Here is a 22,121-nt window from a genome sequence, read left to right on the forward strand (position 1 = left end):
GTAAGCCAGGCACTGGCACTAAATACAGAGGGGACGTACACTGTTTGAGGAAGGTAAAAGGCACACCTACAGCGTTCAAAGGACAGTAACAGCATAAGGAGAAGCAAATTTAGTCATAGAGGCAGAAGGATAAATAGCAGAAACCTGTTCCCGGGCCTTTGGGAGGCTCCATCATGGTTCATTTCCTGAAGCAGTTGGTGGACTCTATTTTTAGGCAGGCGTACTGGTAGCAGTTAATCCTGCACTGGGCTGCCAACTGTCTGCCAGGTGGCACATGTGTCACAATTGTGTGCAGCAGAGGAACTTAAGGGCTGAAATGACAGTGATGAATCCTGTATTCCACAAAGGAGCAATGTGTATGAGGAGACCATTTTAGAAACTCTTGATATTACAAAGCTGAAAATGTTTTTGATGGACAGTTTAACTGCCTCAATTAGAAAGCGCCAAGGGGCAAGCTTCGCTAAGACAGCTCTCCTCTGCAAAAAAAAAAAAAAAAAAACCCTTGACTCACTATAAGCCTTTACCTAAGTACGTAAAATAGTTTCAAAATCACTCTCACTGGCATCACTCTCAGACCTCAACCCAGAGAGGTCTCAGTTGAATGTCCAAGAGCAAGCAACCAAGCATGCACTGCAAGATTGTGGGCAGCTCTATCCAGAATTATATAGAGGTGGACAACATTTTTGGCTTCAACATTTTGGAAAAGACCCATTTTATTTCTCAAATGTTTGGTATTCAGTACCCTGACAGCACCATCTTTACCATGCGTGATTGTATACATACAGAATGGGTGTTTTGCACAGTAAAAATAGAGGCAAAGAGCCAAAGAAAGGAGGAGACAATTTTGGCAGCTTGAAGGACAAACTTACTTCAGCAAATTCGTAAAGCAAATATATAATACAAATGTGGTGCCCTACCCAAGGTGACACTGCGGTGGCCTAGAATTCTGAGCAGATGAAACAGTTTTCTTTTAGTTTTAGTTTCATTTCATAATGTCGCCATATCTTAAGCATTGTGTTCAAATTATACATATGTTATTTTGTTTTGGAAAGATTATTGGTAATTCTGAATAGCTATGTTTCCATCTTGGCCTCATCAAGGTGTGTCGAAGTGTGTGCAGCCAGTGTGTGGATACATGTGGTTGAAACTGACTGTGGCATCCTGTCCAACTCGAGTAAGAAAAAAAACGAACTAAGTTGCCAAAAAACGGATGAAGACTCGTCTTTCAAGGCGGCAGAAATACCAGCAAGGCTGCTTTGGCAGTAATATGTTTCAATTAATTTTGGCCATACAGACAGTATGTTCATTGTGGTGGTACCAGAGGGTAAATATTTGGCATCAAACCATAAAAGACTTTTATTCACAACAAATCTAATTATTTATTCATTCATACAATTGTGTACGATTCCAAAAAGATCAATGTATTTCCCTAGTATTTTACAAACAAGTAATAAACTCAGGGGAATTGTGTAATATATTGTTTGTAGTTAGTACAAATATGCACAAAACCTTCCGACAGAAAAAGATTAACAGGCGTACTATGCAGTAACAATGTGAGTAAAACCGACTACACAATGAAAACTAGGAATACTGGAATAGGACAAATTGTAATCCAATAATCTGTAATCTGACAAAACAACACACCGCATCTGTGACAAAGATGAATGTGAAGGAACATTTGATATCTTCAAGATCAACAACATGTCAAAAGGTTCTTTAGCATCATCAGATTTAACCTGTTTACACTAGTGAGGAATTTCACCCATTTTACACCTCAAGATGCAAGTATGCATAATTAGCCAGAAGACGTGTTCCTTAAAAAGCAAAAAAATATCATCAACATGTCATTCTTGTTGCAGCTGCGTGTTTCACCGCAATTACAATTCATTGGGCTGAGTCTCACTTCCTGCCTCAGAGAATGTGCTCGCTTAACTTAAGCGGTATTGATTTTGCTTCTTCACGCCAAGGTGTCTCTTGAGAATGTGTGGAGCACGCAGGTGGGAATTACATATGAGGAAAATGAGGGGGGCAGACTTGTTGGACATCAGGCTGCTTGTTTTTCCCTCAGTAAACGCTTCATTTCCATGTTGAGTCATTCTTATTAGCAGTGCACAGAGGTTTCACATGGCCTCTTAAAAAAACCCCACCATGAAGCACTGATAAGAAAGTGATTTCAAAGTGAAAATATCAACGTGTTGACATGCTATAACTCTTGAAACCATAGAGACAATTCACAATACATAATCTGCAGAGGCTCCCAAACTTTTATTGCTAAGGGCTACATTCGTCCAGGACACTTTCGTCACGTAATGTGAAAAAACTAAGTTTGACATTCCACTCTGAGGCCCATAGGGGAACACGGCTGTGGTCAAAATGGTGTCACTCAGTATGTCAGCATTTGTAATGTGCACCATGACCAAGAGATCTGGTCATTGGTCAAGTCAAATCATGCATGACTCAATATTACAGTATCTAACAAGCTTGTTTATATTTGACATTCAGCACCAGTTAGTGGCAATTTCATCTAAATCATTTTTTTAATCTGTACTCTCAGCCTGATGGTTGTAAACTCCTGATTTGAGTGTTAGTGAAAATACTTTGCAAGTGTTGGTGGAAAAAAAAAAAAAACTACATTTGTTGTAAACTACAGCTAAAAAGTACCGTTAGCAAATACTAAAGATATTCATTTAAATCTACTTCAAAACATCTATGAGTATATGAAAAGAAATGTCATCGCCATCAAATGACTTCCATGTACACAGAGATCATGTTGGTGGATGCTAAGATATGGCAGAGTTGGGCTTGTGTTGGGTCAGTGCATTGAAATGTATATTATATAGTCCTTAGAGATTTGCCTTATGTCCACCCAGGACCACAGTTGGTAGAACTGCGAGTGGACGCGCACTGAGGAGCGCAGTTCATCACCCAACTGTGGAGAGAATGAAGTTAGAAAGTACTAATCAGAAATTGTATCATAAATGAAACACAGATGCATGCTCGCCCTCTGAAAATACTCGATTGCTTCAGATGATAGTAAGTCAATATTCTTACGGTCTTATGATAGTCAGGCAATCTGATACTTCACCCCCTCCTCTTTACCTGTTGTTTTCACTTTTCTTGCTGTTCTCTTGCGTATGCACGTAACCTAAAAAACAAAGTACCAAAAGTCAAGGTTCAGCATGACTTTAAGACTGGTTGCACTATCAGACACTGAAATCAACACATCAACACATTACTCTGAAAAGTGAGAGAGGTTAGGGGCTCTTTGGGCAATCAGGGAAAGAGCCAGTCAAGCTGAGCCAGAACATTTGGCTTCCCTGTTGGGCGGAAAAAAAAAAAAAAAAAAAAAAAAAAAAAAACGCAAATCAGAGGCTAGAATGCAATCACAAGCCTTTGTGCTGCAGCTGCCACGATGACTCTGATTTCTCGTCTACCCCTCATATTCACGCAGCGGATGAAAAGAGACGCACAGACTTCATCGCTCATTCACTCAATTCTTCCAAACAACATGGGATTCAGTTGAGAATTGCAATAATTGGAGTGGGAGGAAGAGGAAGTTCTCCGCCGTTTGGTTCCAAGTATATCCCACAAGATCAACAGAATGGGGAATCCAAAAAAAAGGATCAAGCTGAATTGCGCTCAAATTCAAAGGAAAAAATGCTTCACCAACTGCTAATCACGCATGCACTGCAAATTACACTCTCTCTCTCTATATATATATATATATTTTTTTTTTCAATATATATATATATATATATATATATATATATATATATATATATATATATATATATATATATAAAGGAAGGAAGAAGGGCCACTACAAAACGCACTCAAGCATGAGCACAGATATTCAGGGCTGGGCCAGCGTTCCAGAATTTAAGAATGAAGGAAAAAACGCAATGGGAATTTGTCTTAGGCAGGGCAAAAGAGCTGGTGCTCCAGCACCACTAGGTGTGTAGCTGTGCAAATCCCATACATATGTTTTGTCAGAACAAAGTGTCACAACTACCAAAGTTAAAAACAGCTTTACATGACGATCCATCAAATCATGGTCCAAGCTTCCAAACCAAATGGAAAGACTGTTACTAGTGCATTGCAGGCATCTTTGTTCCAAAGAACTATTTCCAAAAGCCACACATTCTCAGCAAATGTAAAAATGACTGCACACAAGAGATGAGAGCACACAAGAGCAATGGCCTCATCCCACCCTTTACTGCAGAGCAGTGGCAATGAAAAACAACAATAAGGAGACCATAAGGCAGAAGATGAGGCAAAAAAGAGTGAAAGTGGGGGCAGGATGGTAAAGGTAAGCGGAGGAGTGAGAAGGAATGAGGAAAATAAGTAAAAAGGGAGTCGAAGGGGAGGAAAAAAAGAGGTTCCAGACATTGGATCTCTAGGTCGGTGGCACATATAGGGGGCTATGTTTACTAATGGACCCCATCATTCATCCGACCATGTTGCCCTGGTGATGGTAGTGTGTGCTCGTAAAATAAGAGCTTCACAAAGCGAGCAGAGAAAATGGAGCATATCAGCAGGAGACTGCAGATCTATCCACACACTCTTCCCGTTGTTAACCAGTACTCTGGACTCCAAGGTGTACAAAATCCACATTTTGTTCTCAATCCTGACACACAGGAATATTTCCATGGAGAAAATCACCTATTACCATGGACAGAATGTTTAAAGCCAAGTCAATCACCCAACACGAACAAAATAATACAAACACAGAACCAGCACAAATATAAAAAAAACAAACACAAATAAAACACAAATATATGACCTACTCACGGATTGGAAATCCGATAGACAACCATCGCAATGCTGGATTTATATTGATATTTTATTTTATACAAAATTGGACTGTTGTAGCATTCAATATTTCCTGTTGTACAGCATGCTAGTTCATTCTCAGCTAACTAAACTAACAAGGCAAACAACTTGCACATGCAATGGAGGAAAAGGATGAGTAAAATTAATTACCAATTCAATAACTATGCTTGGAAGCATTACTTCCTCTTGGAAGTAATGGGAAGAGTCGTAAACAGGGAGTTAAATGCAGAGATCTAAAGAGCCACCAGTCGCAAACAGCAGTGAGTCACAAACCTAGATTTTTCCTATCTAGGAATTTCTCCTTATTCACATTCCTTGTTTTGAACCCAAACAAAGCATGTGCATCTTAAGCAAGTCTGAATCAATAAAGCTGAACACCAGACATGATCGTCACTGTAACAGCCACATCTCTTCGGAAAACAGCAGCCTCATAGAGGTGGATGCAGAAGTGAAAATCAGGTCAACCAGCAGAATGCCAATGAACTTCAGCAAATCCCCTCAAACTGTGGGTGAACTCAGACTGGCTTTGCATATTGAAACATGCCATTTAAGTAAGAGGCATGCAGTACAGTAAGTCTCCAGTTGATGGGATCATCCCAAGTAAATATCAGAGAGGCAGACGAGACCTCAGTCTGAACCCACACTATACGCCCTGTGAAGCATGTTGCCACCTCTCTCTTGCCTGCCGTTCGATGCACTGTCCAGATTTCCTTTTTATCTTATTCCCTTAATTCACACGAAGAAAAAGCAGGCATAGATGGTGACAAAGCTGCATTGACTTCCTGTACAGAACACAAAAAAGTCCATTTAAAAAGACCGTTTGGCTTAAAAACTTTTTTACTTTTAAAAACTACCTCATTTAGAAGATTAGTGGTTAATCCGGTCGGAACATGCAATCCTCAGGTGATGGTTTTATTCTTTCAATGCAAGCACAAACTCTGCAGACAAGCATCCTAAATTACTGGAAACCAGAGGGCAGTAGTTTGACTAGCCTCTACTTATTTTATTCTGTGAGCATTCACTTTCACTAGCATTTAAGTTAACATCCCTGTCAATTCAACAGGGAAACTGAAACTAATTTGTGACTGAAAAAAGTATAACACAATGGCTGAAAAAAGAGAGAGATTGTTGTTTTGCGGTTTGAATTTAAGTTTGAGTGAGTGCAGGAGTGGAAATGAGAGAAACAGCAATTGAGCAAGTGATGAAAATCAAGTGATTTAATAAAGGACAGCGGAAGGAAGATGTGTGTAAGCAAGACAAGGAAATCTACGACTTCATATAAAGTTTACCTCCCAAATTATTTTCACTGAAGTCATGTGTGGTGAATGGAATCCCACAGTGGTTCTACGAGGACACCTGTGAAAAGCCCCAGCCACGCACACTGGCTCCTGTCCATGAGGAGAAGCATTAACATTGTGACTTTCAACTTAACAGGAAGGACCATACAAATAAGAGACTGTGGTTCAGCATCAGATAAAAAAGGCTCAACGTTACATTCAAGGTTTTGAATGAGACGTTGACCCAGGTGGAGGAGCATTATCTTGGTTCAGGATTTTGTAGAGGAAGTAGTGTTGCTCTACGACTGATCGGCCTTCCTACCCTCACCTCTGCTCATGCGTGTTGGAAAGCGACCGAAAGAACAAGACATCAGATAAAAGCAACTGATGTGAGTTTCCTCCAGAGATGGGCAAGTAGATGTTTGCAGCAATATGGAAGAGGCTGGAAGTAAAGCTGCTGCTCTGGCAACCAAGCATCTTTCCAAGGGCTTCTTTGATGCCCCCTTTGGTGAGGTGTTTATGGGTATGTCCAACTACAAGGAGGCCTCGAGCACCCAGGACATTTCACATTGTGATCCTCAAAAGGCATTGAGGTCAACAAATACACAAATAAAATCAGAACATAAAATCATATTTAAAAAAAAAAAAAACCTTGTTGACCTTGAATGATGTGAAAGACATGGAACAAGGAGAAAAGATTGACACCATTGTCAATGATATCAGAATCGACGTTTGCCAGGGTTTCGAAATGAGCAGTAATGAAAATAAAGGATGATGGGCTATAGTATGAGAGGGGGACGTGACGCCTGGCAAAGGTCAACTCCCGCTGTCGGAGGCATGATGGATGCTAGCTTGCTGGAGACCATCAAAGCAAAATGACCTTTATTGCAATCAACACTTTCCCTTAAGTGGCAATTTGACAGCAGACATATACGCGAGCAGAAACCAGCTACTTGATAGTCCTCACATAGTTTGCTTCTTAGGAATGTTTTTCTAAAAGATGTTAAAATGTCCACACCTTTTGTTCAGAGAAATGGGTGGGAAAAGTGTGCCAACTGTAGGAGGGATGGAGGGGGAGTGAGGAGTGTTATAGGGCACAAAACTTATGGTACTGACGCATGATGGGTAGAGCTGACATGGTCTCAAATAATAATAAACTGTGTCTGTCATACAATGAATGTGAAGAATAGTCATCAGACTGAGTAAAAACAAGAATATTAGTATCAATTATCATCAATGCATTACGTTAGGACTCCCACAGTACCAATGTCGGACAGATAAACAAAACAGTGTGATGACAGTTACCTGCATCCCTGACCAGCTGGATGTCTAATGTTTTCTCCTTGAGCCTCTCTGCCTCGTGTTTCCTCCTCCTGCACTCCTCCAATTTCACCTGCAGGTCTTCAGCCAACTGCTGAAGACCTCTTAATTGAGCCTGAGGACACACAACCAACCACATATAATGACGTCACATCATCACATTCGTGATGACTTCATGACATGATGACTCAGTATCACTGCATTTATTGAGGCATGTACTTCAGCCTTCAGCCCCAATACCTGATGAGGATATGGCTCAAAGCAAATCCACAGTGGTTTTAGCCTCTCACTATAGAGTAGCTGTTCATTTAGCCGAGTGTCCCCATACCTGTTTCTCTCTCCAGAGCACAACTCCATCTTCAATCAACTGCTGCTTGAGCCGCAAGCCTTCATCCAGGGTCTTCATCTGGCCTTCCACGTACGCCCTCTCTCTCTGGCCCAGATTCCTGCCACAGCCAGAGCACACACCGTCCCATCATTACAGAGAAAAATGTTCACCAGCCAAGCTCCGGTAGTTGACACGGTGCAATTTAATGCAGCAGGAATCCAAATGATAGCAAGCTAGGGCTCTCGGGTTGGACTCTGCAATAGCATAAAATGTGGAAATACTAATATAATGACAGATCTTTTGTTTTCTCGCAGAACAGTCAGTTACATTTAGTTAATGCAGCAGTGACAACTCAAGTATAGGGTTGCTTTAGTTTTGATGTCCATAGGCCTCCAATCTGTACGGTATGTGATTCATGTCCTACCAGCGTGCAATGACTGAAAGAACAATTTACAAATGGAGGAGCCAGAACGAGTATTCCGAAATCACCCTCTATTTATTGCATATCCATCATCCAGTCAATATCACGCAGAGAAAATGACTAGTGAAGAAGGTGAAGCTTTACGATAAACAGTCAGTGTGTGGGTAGAAAAATCAGTGATACTGCGCACCCTAGTGGAATAATTAAAGAATCACATGAGCCTCCTTCTTTCTTTCCCCCAATGGTCACCTCAGAAAGTCAGCCTCCTCCACCTCAGCCTATATGGCGCATCTTCTCTAAAGAATCATATAGGAGCAACTGGATAAATTCATCTCTGTTTCACAAGGTCCAGTTTTCTTTGGCCGCAATATAGAAATGAAGAACAAAAATGAAGGCCACAATAATACAATATATATTTAGTATATTGTATTATTGTTTCAGTCAAGATAGGGAGAACTGACCAGCAGGAGTTGTGGCACTGTGCATGGCTGTTGTATTCATCTGAGGTGTCACAGCAATCTGGGAGAGGAAATACAACAATTAAAATTAAAAAAAAAAATAACACAGTTTTAACAACACTATTTCTGTTTGATAAATCAACAACATTATATTAACAAACATTTAGATTTTTCAAAAACTACAAACTGGAGAACAGGTTCTTTGTACTACAACTATCATATCAACAGATTAGTCTAGATTCGATTATCTTGGATTACATTAGATTAGATCAGATTAGATTATATTGCCTTTATTTTTCCGCGCACAAGAGCTACGACCGCACAGGTCTTGCATTGCCCAAACACACACAAGTTTCATCGGGACATTGTCAAGCAGACTATGTATGAGCTTCATAGTACCATGAGTAAGAGTCCATGCAGATCTTGAATGAAGAACAACCGCGACTGCAGTTGATTTCATAATAATTCAATCTGATCAACAGCCATGTCTTACACACAGGTAGAAAAAGGGAGTCTAGATCAGGGGCTCTTAACCTTTTTGATCACAGGGTCCACCTTTCCCAGAACAAATGGACCCGGGGACCCATTCACTACAACTGATTACTCTTAATTTAATTTGTGATCAACAACCATATTTAATCTACTTAGACGTAAACAAACCAAAACCTAGTGACATGAAACCATGTGATCATCGCAAAGATATTTATTTGTCGTCGAAAAGTCCAGCAGAACCAAGTGCAAGTCATAATCATCAAATTTACTAAAAAAAAAAAAGAAAAGAAAATACACTTGATGCAAACTGTTGAGAAAATTGGAAAAACTGAATAAAATTCTGAATAAGATAAATATAAAAACCATTCCAAAATATCATAAAATTAATACATTTCATTTAAACTCCAAAGACAATGTCAGTAAAGTCTAAAAGAAAGTATTTCCATAAAATGTTAGGGTGAACAGTTTTTACTGTTGGGGGCACCATGACCATTTTTTCTTTTCAAGAACTTTGCAGCTGTCAAGTCAATTCAGTGACACACTACTGCCACCATAGGTGGCTCATGTATTAAAACTGAGCGTCTCGCGGCCCTCATGGCCCAAAGGTGTAAGACTTTTGCGGTTCTCAAGGAGGCGCTTGCAACCCAACCATGGGCCCTGGCCCTATGGTTAAGAATTGCTGGTCTAGATGTCACCTTATCATTACATGTTGGTAAGATGGATGGATGGGCAGACCCAAAAGGACAGAGACTAAAAGTGAAGAAATGTTTGGCACTGAAGTACACTGTCAGACAGATCTTCAATTCAAACCTCTGGCAGCGCTTCCACCATTAACGAAGGAGATGCAGTATGCTGATCACGGGTGGGCAGTGTTCTATGCGTCCATTAATGAGGCAGCTAGCAGTCCACAAGGTAGTTGGTCCCTTTTGTGGCTACACATACCACAGGGGTGATGCTTCAACATAATGAAGGAGGCATATCAAGACCTGAGGGCTTGCAAGACTTTAGAGACTGCTGACAAGTAGTAGACTAAGCAGTGTAATGCTCAATCCCGCTAAACTCATGGTTTACTGAGGATTCTGCAGGACTAAGACAACAGTGCAACTTTGCATGGACAACTCTTGTCATGTCTTTTCATGTCATTTTAAATACACTGACCTACATGAAAACATTAAAACCTCAGTACCTCTTCAAAGTTTAATATGCTAGAATGACATCTTCAGAATCACTCCATTAAGATCAGCCTCTTTGACAATCAGCTGCATGGTGTTATTTAAGCACTTGGAACTGCCTTTCTTCTCACCCAAGGGAGTGAACACAGTGAAAAACTTCTCAATTATTCTGATTCCCTTCTGCGACAGAAGGAAGAGAATCATCGGAGCCCGGAACAGGAAGCCAACAAAAATCTCTCAAGAAGCCGTCAAGGAGGAAAAGAGAAGTGATTAAGTGGCTCTATTCAAGGCAGGAAAGATGTGACAAGACAAGTGGGAATAGAAAAGAGGGAGAGAGGAAAGGAAGCATGAGACTTTGACAAATACTCCCCTACCGCTTTTCTTCGCCCCTTGATTTTTCTAACAGAAATGGAAGCATCCTGCTGAAAGTGCTGCTGCCAAAGATAGCAGAGAAGAGGAAAATCTGATGAGCGCCGTATGTGGCACATTTATACAAGACGGACGAGAGAAAAGCACTGCCAAGCGCTTTTGAGGATGTTATACTTCTAGGGTGTGTTGGATTTGTTAGCTTGATACTAGTCAATCAAAAAGAAATAAGTGGAAGGTTCAAAGAGAAAACCATTGAGATGTTGGAAGAGGGGACGGCAAAACTCCTGTTGAGCAACAACTGACCATTTGATTGGCAAAAGGAGAAGGAAGCTACACAACATGTTTGCTCAGTCTCAAGCACTAAATTGTGCATTTAACACCCATGAAATACACAAATATCCCCAGAAGTGTGTAGTGTACATACATAAATAGACACGGAGCCATGCAGTTTTGTCAGGATATATGAAAAAACAGTACACATGCAACGTCAATCGATTAACATTGTGTCTCTGTCCAGTCTAAAATGACTTTTGAATGTTCTCTTTGTCCATGAAGAGCATGTAGTGAATCATCCAAAATGTATTTTTTTTAATTACTCTTACCTATGTTTCTGTCCTGGTTGAAAATTACTAGTTCGCAATTTGAATTCTGTTGTGGTGAATTCGTCCACTTTCTAAAGCGTTTAACACACGCATCTCTAATGAAGCGGTGTGCGTGTGTACTCTTACCACAGATACCGTCGTTGACCCTTGATGATGGTATGTAGTGTGGACGGAACCCGAGGTTGGTGCAGTAGAATCGCCCCCGAGAGCAAGCAGAGGTGCCTACATCATACAAGGAGTAGAAGATCATGCATAATGAATTCAATTAGTGTGTCCTTTTTAATCATGATAACAATAAAACATTCACAATTTGCCCAATAAACCAAAAGGTTATAAATAAATGTGATTTTATTGTGTGTCGCTTCCATTAATCATGAACCAAATACTGTTAGATTAAGATAAACGTGAGCGTGACATAATGCACCAAACACTCAAACTTGAATTTGTTTTGAAAGTAAGCAAACGTCCCCAAAACATTGAGGTCCTGCATTCACCATAGGGTCACCAGAGTGACTATTTGAAAATAAAATTGCACAAATGAATCACATTTAGTCGAATGCTGATACATTCTACATTAAGTAGAAGATTCACGGTCCTCCAATGGAATGTGATTATCTTACATCATTTTTGCTTGGATCTGGCCAACAATCGGTTTGTAAGGTAATTCACCTGGACTAATATCACAGAGATAACAGCAAAGGTAATTTTCATATATGGTAGCAGACTCTCAAAAACACAAGTGAGCAACAAAACTATTATGAGTCTAACATATGAACACACTTAAAATCACCTGGTTCATCAGAGCCATCTTCACAGTCGCAGTAGTCATCATTCACATGCTCAAAAGGAATGACTTTAGATCCATCAATGCAGAGGAAGGACCTCCTCTCTCTATAGAACCGTTTATCTGCAACCCAGAAGTGGAAGTGAGCACAGCATCTATTGCCAATCGAATGTAGAATTTGACAATGAAGGGAAAACAAATAGCGCCAAATGAGTGTGAGTAACCAGCAGTGTCTTTTGCATTTTACATTTTTTAAATCACATATACAATATAAATGTAATAATGTATGATTTGTGAAACTTCGTTGTTATTACATTACTGACATCAATATAAAATCATACGTCATCTTTTATTTGTATTATTTATATTTATTTATAGTGCTTGCTACATTAATTCATGAATTGTTTAATGACAGTTAAATCAAGGTTGTAACTTGTTCGTTGCAAGAGCAACACAGTTCCTCAGGAAAAAGGCTTGTACTAAGATGCAGCCTGTCACTTGTTAAGTAGGAAAACATACGTTTTTCTCCTGACTTGCATTGTCCGAACTCCAGGTTAGTGGTGCATTTGACACCAACTGAAGTGCTCAGCTAACTGGTAAAAAGAAGTAACTTACATGACGAAGATATTCCTCGAATTTTTCTGGCGTCCATGACACCACACAACAAAAAAGCGGAGATTAACACGTAAGAATGCATCTCTGCGGGGGTCACTGTCAGCACTCCCTAAAAAAAGAGAGACACTAGAAATGTGTGTGGCAGACTCATGGCTCGAGTCAAAGTCGACATTCCGTGACTTCCGTAAATATGAAGTCACGTGAGCGTTACGCTGGATTGTATTGGTTCTTCTACCAGCAAACTGATGTCGTTGTTTCGTTCCAATCCGGTGCAATAGAACAACGTGTTTTAAAATGTGCTCCACCACACCGGGAAAAGAACTGAATTATTTCCAGTCGAAGCATGCACTGAAATAATCGATGCGCTGCTCGACACCACTCGAACCTGGAGTAAGCAGTTCTCGCAGCGCTTGCGCTGGTGACTGAAGCTGCACAGCCAGAGACTTGGATGAATATTTGGATTCTCTACTTATTTTTTCAAATTCACCTGCCATTGACCTCTGTACGTCCAGGGGATACCCTTGAGATACAATGCCGCCTTCATTATTTTTCAAATAAAAAGCATATACACTATAATTATGGGTATTTATTAACTGAGCAAATACCGTAGATAAATCTCTGGATACAATGAAATGAAATGAAATGCATGTGTGCTTGCTGTCTGAAGCTTAGCCTCTCCCAGCAACATCAAACAAGAAACTCCAACCACCATTACGTCTGAATCATTTTCAGTTTGTCCTTTTTCTTCATTCAGGTATTTATTATTTAATGCAAATAGTATCTCCCACAATTGTTAAGATAAAGTTGCGTACAATCCTGTGTGTATGTATGAAATGGGTTCACAGGCAAACAGAGCCGGATCATGTCACGTTTCTGATAACTTTATTGTAGAAATAGCATGTTTTTGTTCAATATATACACATGAAAGAACATTTTTAAATAAGTTATTTACAAAGTTCAGATGAAGTACAGTAGCAGAAACTCGAATGAACTTCGAACATCAATATTGAAGGGATTCATTTGTCATTGTTGAGTCTGCTGTAAAGACTTGTGTTGCGCAAGGACTCTTTGCTGTGAAGGTATGACATCACGCCAGGGAGTGAGTATGAGTCCAGAGGGGGGCGCAGTGGGAACAACGGCATCAGTCCTGGTGTCATGTACTGTGACATTAAACCAGCCATAGCACCATTTGGAGAAGAATAAGACATCCGTAGAGGACTTATACCAAGCCGAGAACTAATGCCGGAAAATGGGTCTCCCCCATGGGTGGTCTGTGGGATGTGGTGTGGAGAGAAAGCAGACCTGCTCCCAAGATTTGACCCTGGGGTGACCAGAGATGGCTTAAGTGTGTGATTGGAAAAACTCTCTGAGTCAACCTTTTCTTTCGAAGTCAGTACCATTTCAATTGATTTTACAAGGTCCCCATTGCAGGTTCTGACCATAGACTCCAGAATGTCCCGTTTCTGGTAGGGAAAGATCCTGGCCATGATTTCTGTGGAATCTCTGTTGAGATTCCGGTGGTCTCTGGGCTTCTCTGTCTCACTCCCTGACTCAGGGTCTGAAGATGACAATGACCTCCGAGGACTTTCAGTGTGGTCAAACTGCTGGTCACACAACACGGTTGGACTATAGCTTGAATCACTGCTTGGAGACTTCTTTTCTTCCACAGGGACAGTTGAAGTGGCAATGGCAGGTCGAGTCAAGAATCCATTGAACACACTGTACTTGCTGACTTTATCATCTGTGAACAAAAAAAAAATTACATGTATACAATTTTTGTTGGGATTTCCTTCAATATAATGAATACATTTTGCTAAAAAGAAAGCTTTTCCAGTCGACGAAATGGCAGGTAGAAACTTAAAAGCACAATTAAGGATGTAAGAACGTAGGATTGTAACATGCCACTTAAAGATTGATGAATACTTCTTTGTTAATCTTAAATCCTATTTTAAAACAATTCCCCCCATTTGTAGACAAAACAAGAACGCATTGCGTAATCGCTTTGAATATGACGTCAAAAATTGGCACCCAACTCATGAAGACGTTTGCACCAAGCATCACACACACCACTGAAGTATCACGCACATGACGTTAGTCACCGTTATCAGTTAAATATAGTCTCACCACAAATGTCAAAAACGTACGTGCGCTCACACAATGACGAGATTGCACTTTCAATAAGTGTTGAGATCCCTGTCACAAAAGTTTATATAAGCTCAAGAGTTCTCTTTCATTATACCAACTCACCGTTTTTCGGGACCTGTGTCGCGTAAACGTCATAACCTGCGCTGCAGGAGGCCGCGGTGAGCCCGGGAAGCGCTGATGTCTCCCCTTCTTCGCCGACGGTCGCGCCCGCGTACAGGAGCCGCATGTCCCGGGCCTCGCTCTCTTCCTGCGCTTGCTGTCTCCGGAGCGCCACTTGCGCGGCCATCACGCGCTGCCGCTCAGCGATCAGCGTGCACTTGGCGCACACGCAGTCTCTCCAGCGACAGAAGCGCTTGTGGCCCTTCAGGGCCGAGACGACGCCGTGGTTCCTGCATCTGGCGCACTTGGGGGTGCGGGGGTAGCCCCTCTCCATGGCCGGGTTGACCGCCCGCAGAAATAGCGGCGGAGGGCGCAGCAGAGATCCTGTCAGCTGCAACCCACCGAGCGGGCTGCTGCTGGAGCCGGACAAGAGTTGACGAGTCTGGTTATCCATCTCCGAAAGTGTCCCAACTTTCCTCTGCAGGGACCTTGAGGCAGTCCTCTTTAAGTCTCCTCTCCGCAGGTGGTTTGACCCGAAATACAACACCCCTGTCACACCCCTCTACCCTCCCCGTCTTCACCTTTCATGCCGACAATTCTTCCTGAACAGCGATGTAACCTACCGCAGGATTAAAATCACGTCGTTTAAGATTGTTTCCCAGCAGCAGGAAATTGTTTAACAGAAATGGGAAATCCTCGTTTTCGTTGATTGCTGCTGGTCTTATTTGCAGATCTGCAGCTAGAAACAAAAGGTTTCTTTTTGAGGTGAAATATTAATTTCAAGTCTGAGGCATAAGGCACATTCTGTATCAATGGTGGTATAGTTTGTCCCTAACACAGTGTTATTGTTTATATTAATGTTGACAGATTTCCCCACATTTTTTCCATTGTTATTATCAGGAGACCTGTGACTGAGGTGTTTAAGAACGCACAGCAATGCCTTCATTTGCATCTGGACACTGCTGTCGTGTCTTGTTCCAACCAGTTGTAGAAACTGATATCAGCACTGGACTTCTTTTATTCTGTCTCATGGATAATAACATGGATAATCAATTTCCATTGATTTATTACTGACAGGAATAATGTATAGATCCAAATGACACACATTCATTGTACGTGAACTGTGTTTCACAGGAATATTTATTAGTGAATTAGTTCCAAGTTCACCCATTACACAATGCGATGGATAGAAATTGATAGAAAATTGAAGTTCAAATAAGGATGGAAGACTGAAAAATGCTGATCTGTGTACTCCATCGCCGGAGCACTTTCATCCTGATGTTGACGCTTCGGTGGACAGATTTAACTTAGATTTGCTCTTTCTGATGTTAAATATTAGAATGGGATGAATCAATGAATTATAAAACGAATTAATTAATTTCATCAAGCTACCTCTAGATTAAACATTAAATCTGGGATATCATGATGTAACATAACCCCAAATAGCTACACATTTTGATAACTTCTATGACTTTATTCCACAAAACACTGGACAACTATAGAGGATTTGAAGGTGTGAAGTGATGTGAAAATGATTTGTATTGGGTCGTTCATAAACACTGCACAGGTCACAGCCACTCCTATGTGCGCTGTAAAATACTTGGTGAGTAAGTTGCTCTTTCTAAACTGCTGCTGAGTGCATTGTGTTTAGCCCTTTCATGAATTTGACCGACTGCCTGATCAGTTAGGCCAATATAAATGATTAGCTTTTATTTGTTGGCAGACTGACAAGTTCTTCATGAGTCAAGAAGTTGCTGACCTGCAGCATTGCACTGCTGTTCAAGGTTAACACTTGAACTGTATAGTGAGTACAGTGGTACACACAAATCTACCTTTGTATTAAAATGACTGACGACTTATAACGCTGCTGTGACATAGTGCTGTGTTGCCCGAAGGCTTGCTGCGATGCGCTTGAGTCCCCCTGCTGAGCAATGAATATTCCTCATTAGGACGTTTTTAACACAACAATGGCTTCAAGTAGTCACAAAAGCAACAGGTAATTATCTACCTGGTTATTCTGTCGAACAAATGACCTCAACACAAAGTCCCATCTGTCAACAAACACCCGACATGAGCGCTGGCTTGCTAATCACAGCTTGTCACATGTTTCATTCACCGCTGTCCATTCAAAGCGGATCTAGTTACAAGCAACATATTGCATGGTCGTTATTTCACTGAGGCGAGCTAATAACAGGACAAATGTACAAGAACTAGCGAAGGAAAACTTTTCATTCTGTAGTCTTGCACACACGCATTCTCTTCAATGGTTCAATCATTGCAGTAAATGAAAAATGCTGATGCTGCCAATAGAAACTCTTACCATTCAGTGACATTCTAGGTGTCTGTTGGATGGGTTTATTAAGAAGTCCAAGAGAAATGGAACACTATTATTCAAGCCCTAAAATAATTTGGGTCAACAAAAGCACATTTAAGGGTTCTTCGTCACCCTTTTTTGTGTCACCCTCTCACGTACAAGCATTAAATTGTAATGCTCTCTCAATGACAGAAATCCACAAATAGTTTTGCTCAGATGAATCTTCTGTTGCTCAATTATTAAAGCGGATATCTGACCCTCCAACACAGGTCCTCATTCATATTTTTGCTGCTCCATGTACACTCAGCAAGCAGACCCACTGCTGCTCCTAAACTGCCCCAGAACCAGAATGAAGACCCTAGTTCCTCCACTCTGGAATGGTCTCCCTCCAGCAGTTAGAGCTGAGTAGACCTTAGTGCACTTTAAATCCAGGATGAAGACCTTTTTGCGCACACACATTCTCTTCAACGGTAAAAACATTGTAGCACATCTACACACCTATTTACCATTTACTTTGCTCACCTATTCTATTGTTTTTATTTACAATGTAGAGTTTTATCTTCTGTCGCAATAAATAATCGACACCCTGCAAACATTGATCTTTTATTACAACACACATAGCAGATTACCCAGCATTTTTAGTTCATGAACGCATCCTAGTTTGTCAGTCAGCTCAGAATCTTGTGCTTGCATAGAAGGCTCATAGTCACGCACCATCTTGAAATACATTGCTTGGTGAGGGTCATTGGTGAGGGGCTTTACTAACATGGTTACATCTGTGCGTTGATTCAGAGTTGGTTCATTCAAACATTCCAGTCAAAACTACCGTGAACACACCACAGTGTGGAGTGATTGCATCAAGGTGATGTTTGAAAGTTTTACAGCTGCTATCTAGGCTGTACGTTGCATCGCTGATACTTCCGGGACCGGAGTCCTTGGTGCTTCTTCCATTAATGAAACAGGAACAATCGCAACCCAATGTTTTTGCAAAGTGTTTATGGGAACAAGTGTGGCAGTTAATATCAGCACGTTTCCATCATGATCAAAGTTTAACTGACAGACTTCAACAAACGAACCGTGCAGTAAACTAGGTTTCCAGTTGGCCTGCAATGCATTGTGGTTTTTCCACATCACCCTTTCTAGCCCTATTGCCATCTGGGTAAAATTACGTGGATGGCATCTTGCCTTTTCGATAACTAGACTAACGCAGTTGTTATACATTCTTTGAACAGCGCGGCACATGAGAGTTGATCGCAATATAAGCACTCAACACTAGATGGGAGAACCATTGCTACTCACTTTTGTCATGTTATTAATGGTCATGCAGTTTAAGTGCAATTTTCTTGTCCAGCAGTACATTGCTCATATTTACAAGACTGGAGGCAGTGAGGCACTATGCAAATGCACATTTCTTTGAGCTCAATTTTCTTTGTACGTTCTACATTGAATAAATGCATTGTTGTGGCGTTTTCCTGTTTAAGGATATTTTTTTCCGTTTCAGTCACATACATCGTGATATATTATTGATGAAATCTTTTGCAAAATATCAGATATCGCAGATATCATGTATCATGATATTATCGTTATCGTGGTCTAAATATTGTCACAGTATCAAATCATGAGCTAGCCATACCATCATGCCCCAAGTCATTACCTTTAAAACACTTCTACTGCTAAAAGTATGAATATCATACAATTGAAAATCAGAAAATGTCTTTCAGAAGAGTTCAATATAAATAAGAACTTTCCAGTTCCCCTTCTCCATTTTCACCTGTTCCTCGCATGGATGCCCACTCTTATCTACAGTAAGTGATGGATCTTATCAGACTTCCATGAGTTGTCCAGACAGACGCATGCATGGACACGCACATGCTCACGCTCACACACATGCATAAATGGACGCACACACATCAATAATTCACTTGTTATTTAGATATTCTGGGATATAGCATCTGACAGTGAAATAGCAAATGCAGAGAGAAATAGAATGTACTAACGTCTACATTCTCGACGATCCTTGATTGTAATATCCTGAAAAAGTGCACAGTAATGTTGCACTGCACAAATTTTAAATGGTGTTTCTCTGGCTTCAAGTAATTCACATAAAGCCATGATCACTTTGGAGACAGTAGGTCTCTCAGATGACCTGGGAGCAATGTGGTCCACCACCAGAAGAAGGTTTCAGTGCTACGTTACGATACTGAAGATGTGTGAACTCACACAGTTCTCTGTACATCATGGATCAGGATTGAATAAGATCTTGGACACTTGACTGTACAACATCAGAAGGTAGTATTCCATCAAGTTCAAGAAACCAAAATCCCCTGAATCAAGGTGGATGACACACAGATATTGGCAGTAAGTGAGGTTGGGCCAGTGAAGGCTTGACAGTGTCTTAATTGTGTTCTTAACAGATCTGCACACGTCAGACATGACATTTCCTCAGGACAGCGGGTCTTATCAGCACAGCAGAAAGGTGACAGCGTATCTTCCCAATAATCTCACTGAACCTGATTATTTGTCGCAGAGGCAGAGCTCAGGGAGGGAAAGTGGCAGATCACGAAACTGGGAACTGTGCATTTTAAAACCAATTTCTCAAGATCATTGAGGCTTCCTTAATTTGCATCTCAGATTGGTAGTGAGCCAAACATGAGAAACACAAAGAGAAGAAAATGGTCGATGTGTACATTCAACAACAATCGAACAATCCGTTCATCAGATTTAGACAATGCCAAGTCACGATTACGTGCGACAAAACTGTCATACTACGACACTGAAGTTGTCACAGTGCGTCAACTAACCACTGTCCGGATTTAGGGGAATAAGTCATCAGCATATATAGTTGCTGCAGTTCATGACTCGCTGAGCTGTTAGTGCCTCTGAAGGATCTGATGGACCCAAAGACAGAGGTATCCAAATCCTTCTTTGCTTTTAATGGACTTTCACAGTTGGAAAATGCCTATTTCCACCTCGCTGATCCTTTATGTTAACTCCTCATTAACTTTACACCAACCCCCAAAAGACTGACACTCTTTCTTTCACACCACTTGAGAGACGGGTGGTAGTCACTTTGGTTGTTGCAACTCAAGTGTGAGAAGCATAGTCATAGTAGTGTCACCAAGCTATTGTATACAAACAGTAAGAAAATGGGAAATATGATTAAAATCATTCATTTAAAACCATAATGTGGGAAATAAAGCAGGAAATATGACCCCAAGTCACCCAAGTTTTTTCTTTTACTTTTTCTGTTTTCAAGTGCATGTACACTTTTCATGCATCAATTTTGTCCCACTTCAATGCCAAGTAAATGGCCCACTAGCCATATGTGAATATAATATATAACAAATGACTGAGATGTGAAATGAATGAGAAAAATTGTGTTGTTTTTGAGAACAATATAAATTAATGAAACGAAATTTGAATGAATAGCAGAATCCATTGGAATCCTCCGAAACAAACCCTGCCATGTTTTCGTGGAGCGAGGATGGCGACTGAAACATTTTAAGGTTTAAGGTTGAAACGGGGTGAAACTCAGTCAAATTCCAACTTAGCCCTCATCATTCAGCACTTAGAGGGTCAACACGTTTGTGTGTTTGCACTCTCTTCTCTCTTTGCTCTTGTCAGTGACGTGTCACAGTAGCTCCACCGTGCTGAAAGACGAATGGCCCCCATCAGTGTCGCTGCATCAACAGCATTTTTATACGACATTTTTATTTTTGTTTTTTTGATAGAAATATTACACAACCTCCGATTCACTCTGCTTTTAAAGGATCTTTAGAGTCTTCTCCTTTGTTTAAAGTTCTGCGCCTGGGGATGTTGACTGTTCTGTTTATTTGGAGCGCCCGGAGCATACATCATATCTCTGCCAACAGCCTGGGGAGGAAAAGGATTCCTCTAGAGAGCAGTTGCTTTCAGATGTCAAAATATCATCAACATGGGAATAGGTCTTTTTATTGCTAAATAAAATTCTTTTTGAGTTTTGACAAGATTATGACTGCTTGCCTCACTAGTATAGCTCTGTTGCATTTTGAGCATACTCAGGTTTGTTCTCGTCTCTATCATTTCAGTGAAATCATTTTGAAAGGAAGTGGAATATAATTGTCATTTAATGTTGATGTCTATTAGACAGACATTGTCAGGTAGGAAAAGACCACCACATAAAGAAATTAAGATGAGTAAAGATGCATGTCTAGACACATTAAGCTCGACCTTCCAAAAGTCACTGACAATGAATCCAATGTGGGAGGGTTGTTGAGGTTCTTGGAAGTGAGCTCCAGGACTCTTACAGACTCCTTACTTTTTGCTGCAAATTCATGATTAAAATGAGAATCCAAATGAAAAGAAATGAAACAGTTAATCACTGAATACAAGCATACAATAGGAGCAGAAACAATTTAAAATGTGTATATTTCTGATTTTGTATCTGGTGAATGAAGGGATGAAAGACAAGCCAGGGGCTTATTACCTTTCTACAACAAGCTTGAGAGTAAATATAAGTAGTTAGTTGAGGAGCAGTAATTTTTCGTTTTTGAACACATATCAGTGTTCAAACTTCGGTGTCATGCTCTGTCTGTCTAATATAAAATCAGGACGGCACACGACTCCTCAGGGAAATACAAGCAATTAATCGAAAGATTGTTGCCATCGGTTTGATCAAACTCATGTTCATATTTACATTTTTATAGTGAGATTTTTTTAAGAATGAAGAGACAGTAACAAAATGACAATGAAGATACCGCTGAAAAAAATGTCCCTGATTCCTTGTGTGTTCTCAGGATTCTAACCTCTTGCTATCTTCTTCAATCTTCTTGTCCCCCATCCAATATTCTTATGTTTACTCTTGTTCTCCTCTCTTTGCACCTTTATTGGTGGTCTGAATCTGGTAGGTATCC

The 22,121-nt window shown here is 40.6% G+C and overlaps 2 protein-coding genes across 4 annotated transcripts in view; both read right to left on the bottom strand.

Annotated features, from left to right (window-relative positions):
* Positions 1-12,845, bottom strand: part of LOC128755421 (glucosidase 2 subunit beta-like) — a 115,830-nt gene extending 102,985 nt beyond the window's left edge. For all 3 annotated transcript variants that reach the window (XM_053858866.1, XM_053858865.1, XM_053858868.1), the window contains exons 1-7: positions 12,672-12,845; positions 12,063-12,179; positions 11,399-11,494; positions 8,641-8,698; positions 7,759-7,876; positions 7,416-7,545; positions 3,100-3,145 (exon numbers count right to left, since the gene is read on the bottom strand). In XM_053858866.1, coding sequence (XP_053714841.1) covers positions 3,100-3,145; positions 7,416-7,545; positions 7,759-7,876; positions 8,641-8,698; positions 11,399-11,494; positions 12,063-12,179; positions 12,672-12,753 — 647 coding nt within the window. In that variant the 5' untranslated portion in view covers positions 12,754-12,845. The remainder of the gene's footprint in view (positions 1-3,099; positions 3,146-7,415; positions 7,546-7,758; positions 7,877-8,640; positions 8,699-11,398; positions 11,495-12,062; positions 12,180-12,671) is intronic.
* A 705-nt stretch (positions 12,846-13,550) lies between these two features.
* On the bottom strand, positions 13,551-15,381 carry LOC128756044 (doublesex- and mab-3-related transcription factor A1-like). The gene is made up of 2 exons (XM_053860183.1): positions 14,919-15,381; positions 13,551-14,412 (listed from the first exon to the last, which is right to left on the bottom strand). The coding sequence occupies exons 1-2, from the start codon at positions 15,367-15,369 to the stop codon at positions 13,688-13,690; spliced, it is 1,176 nt and encodes a 391-aa protein (XP_053716158.1). The 5' UTR covers positions 15,370-15,381; the 3' UTR covers positions 13,551-13,687.
* Positions 15,382-22,121: the final 6,740 nt, after the last annotated feature.

The sequence above is a fragment of the Synchiropus splendidus genome, chromosome 3, assembly GCF_027744825.2.
Source record: "Synchiropus splendidus isolate RoL2022-P1 chromosome 3, RoL_Sspl_1.0, whole genome shotgun sequence".
In the NCBI taxonomy this organism is placed as follows: domain Eukaryota; kingdom Metazoa; phylum Chordata; class Actinopteri; order Syngnathiformes; family Callionymidae; genus Synchiropus; species Synchiropus splendidus.

Coding starts and splice junctions, on each gene's coding strand:
- LOC128756044 (XM_053860183.1), bottom strand. CDS start 15,369: ATGGATAACCAGACTCGTCAACTCTTGTCCGGCTCCAGCAGCAGCCCG. Junction 14,413..14,918: donor GACACAGGTCCCGAAAAACG/GTGAGTTGGTAT, acceptor TTTTGTTCACAG/ATGATAAAGTCAGCAAGTAC.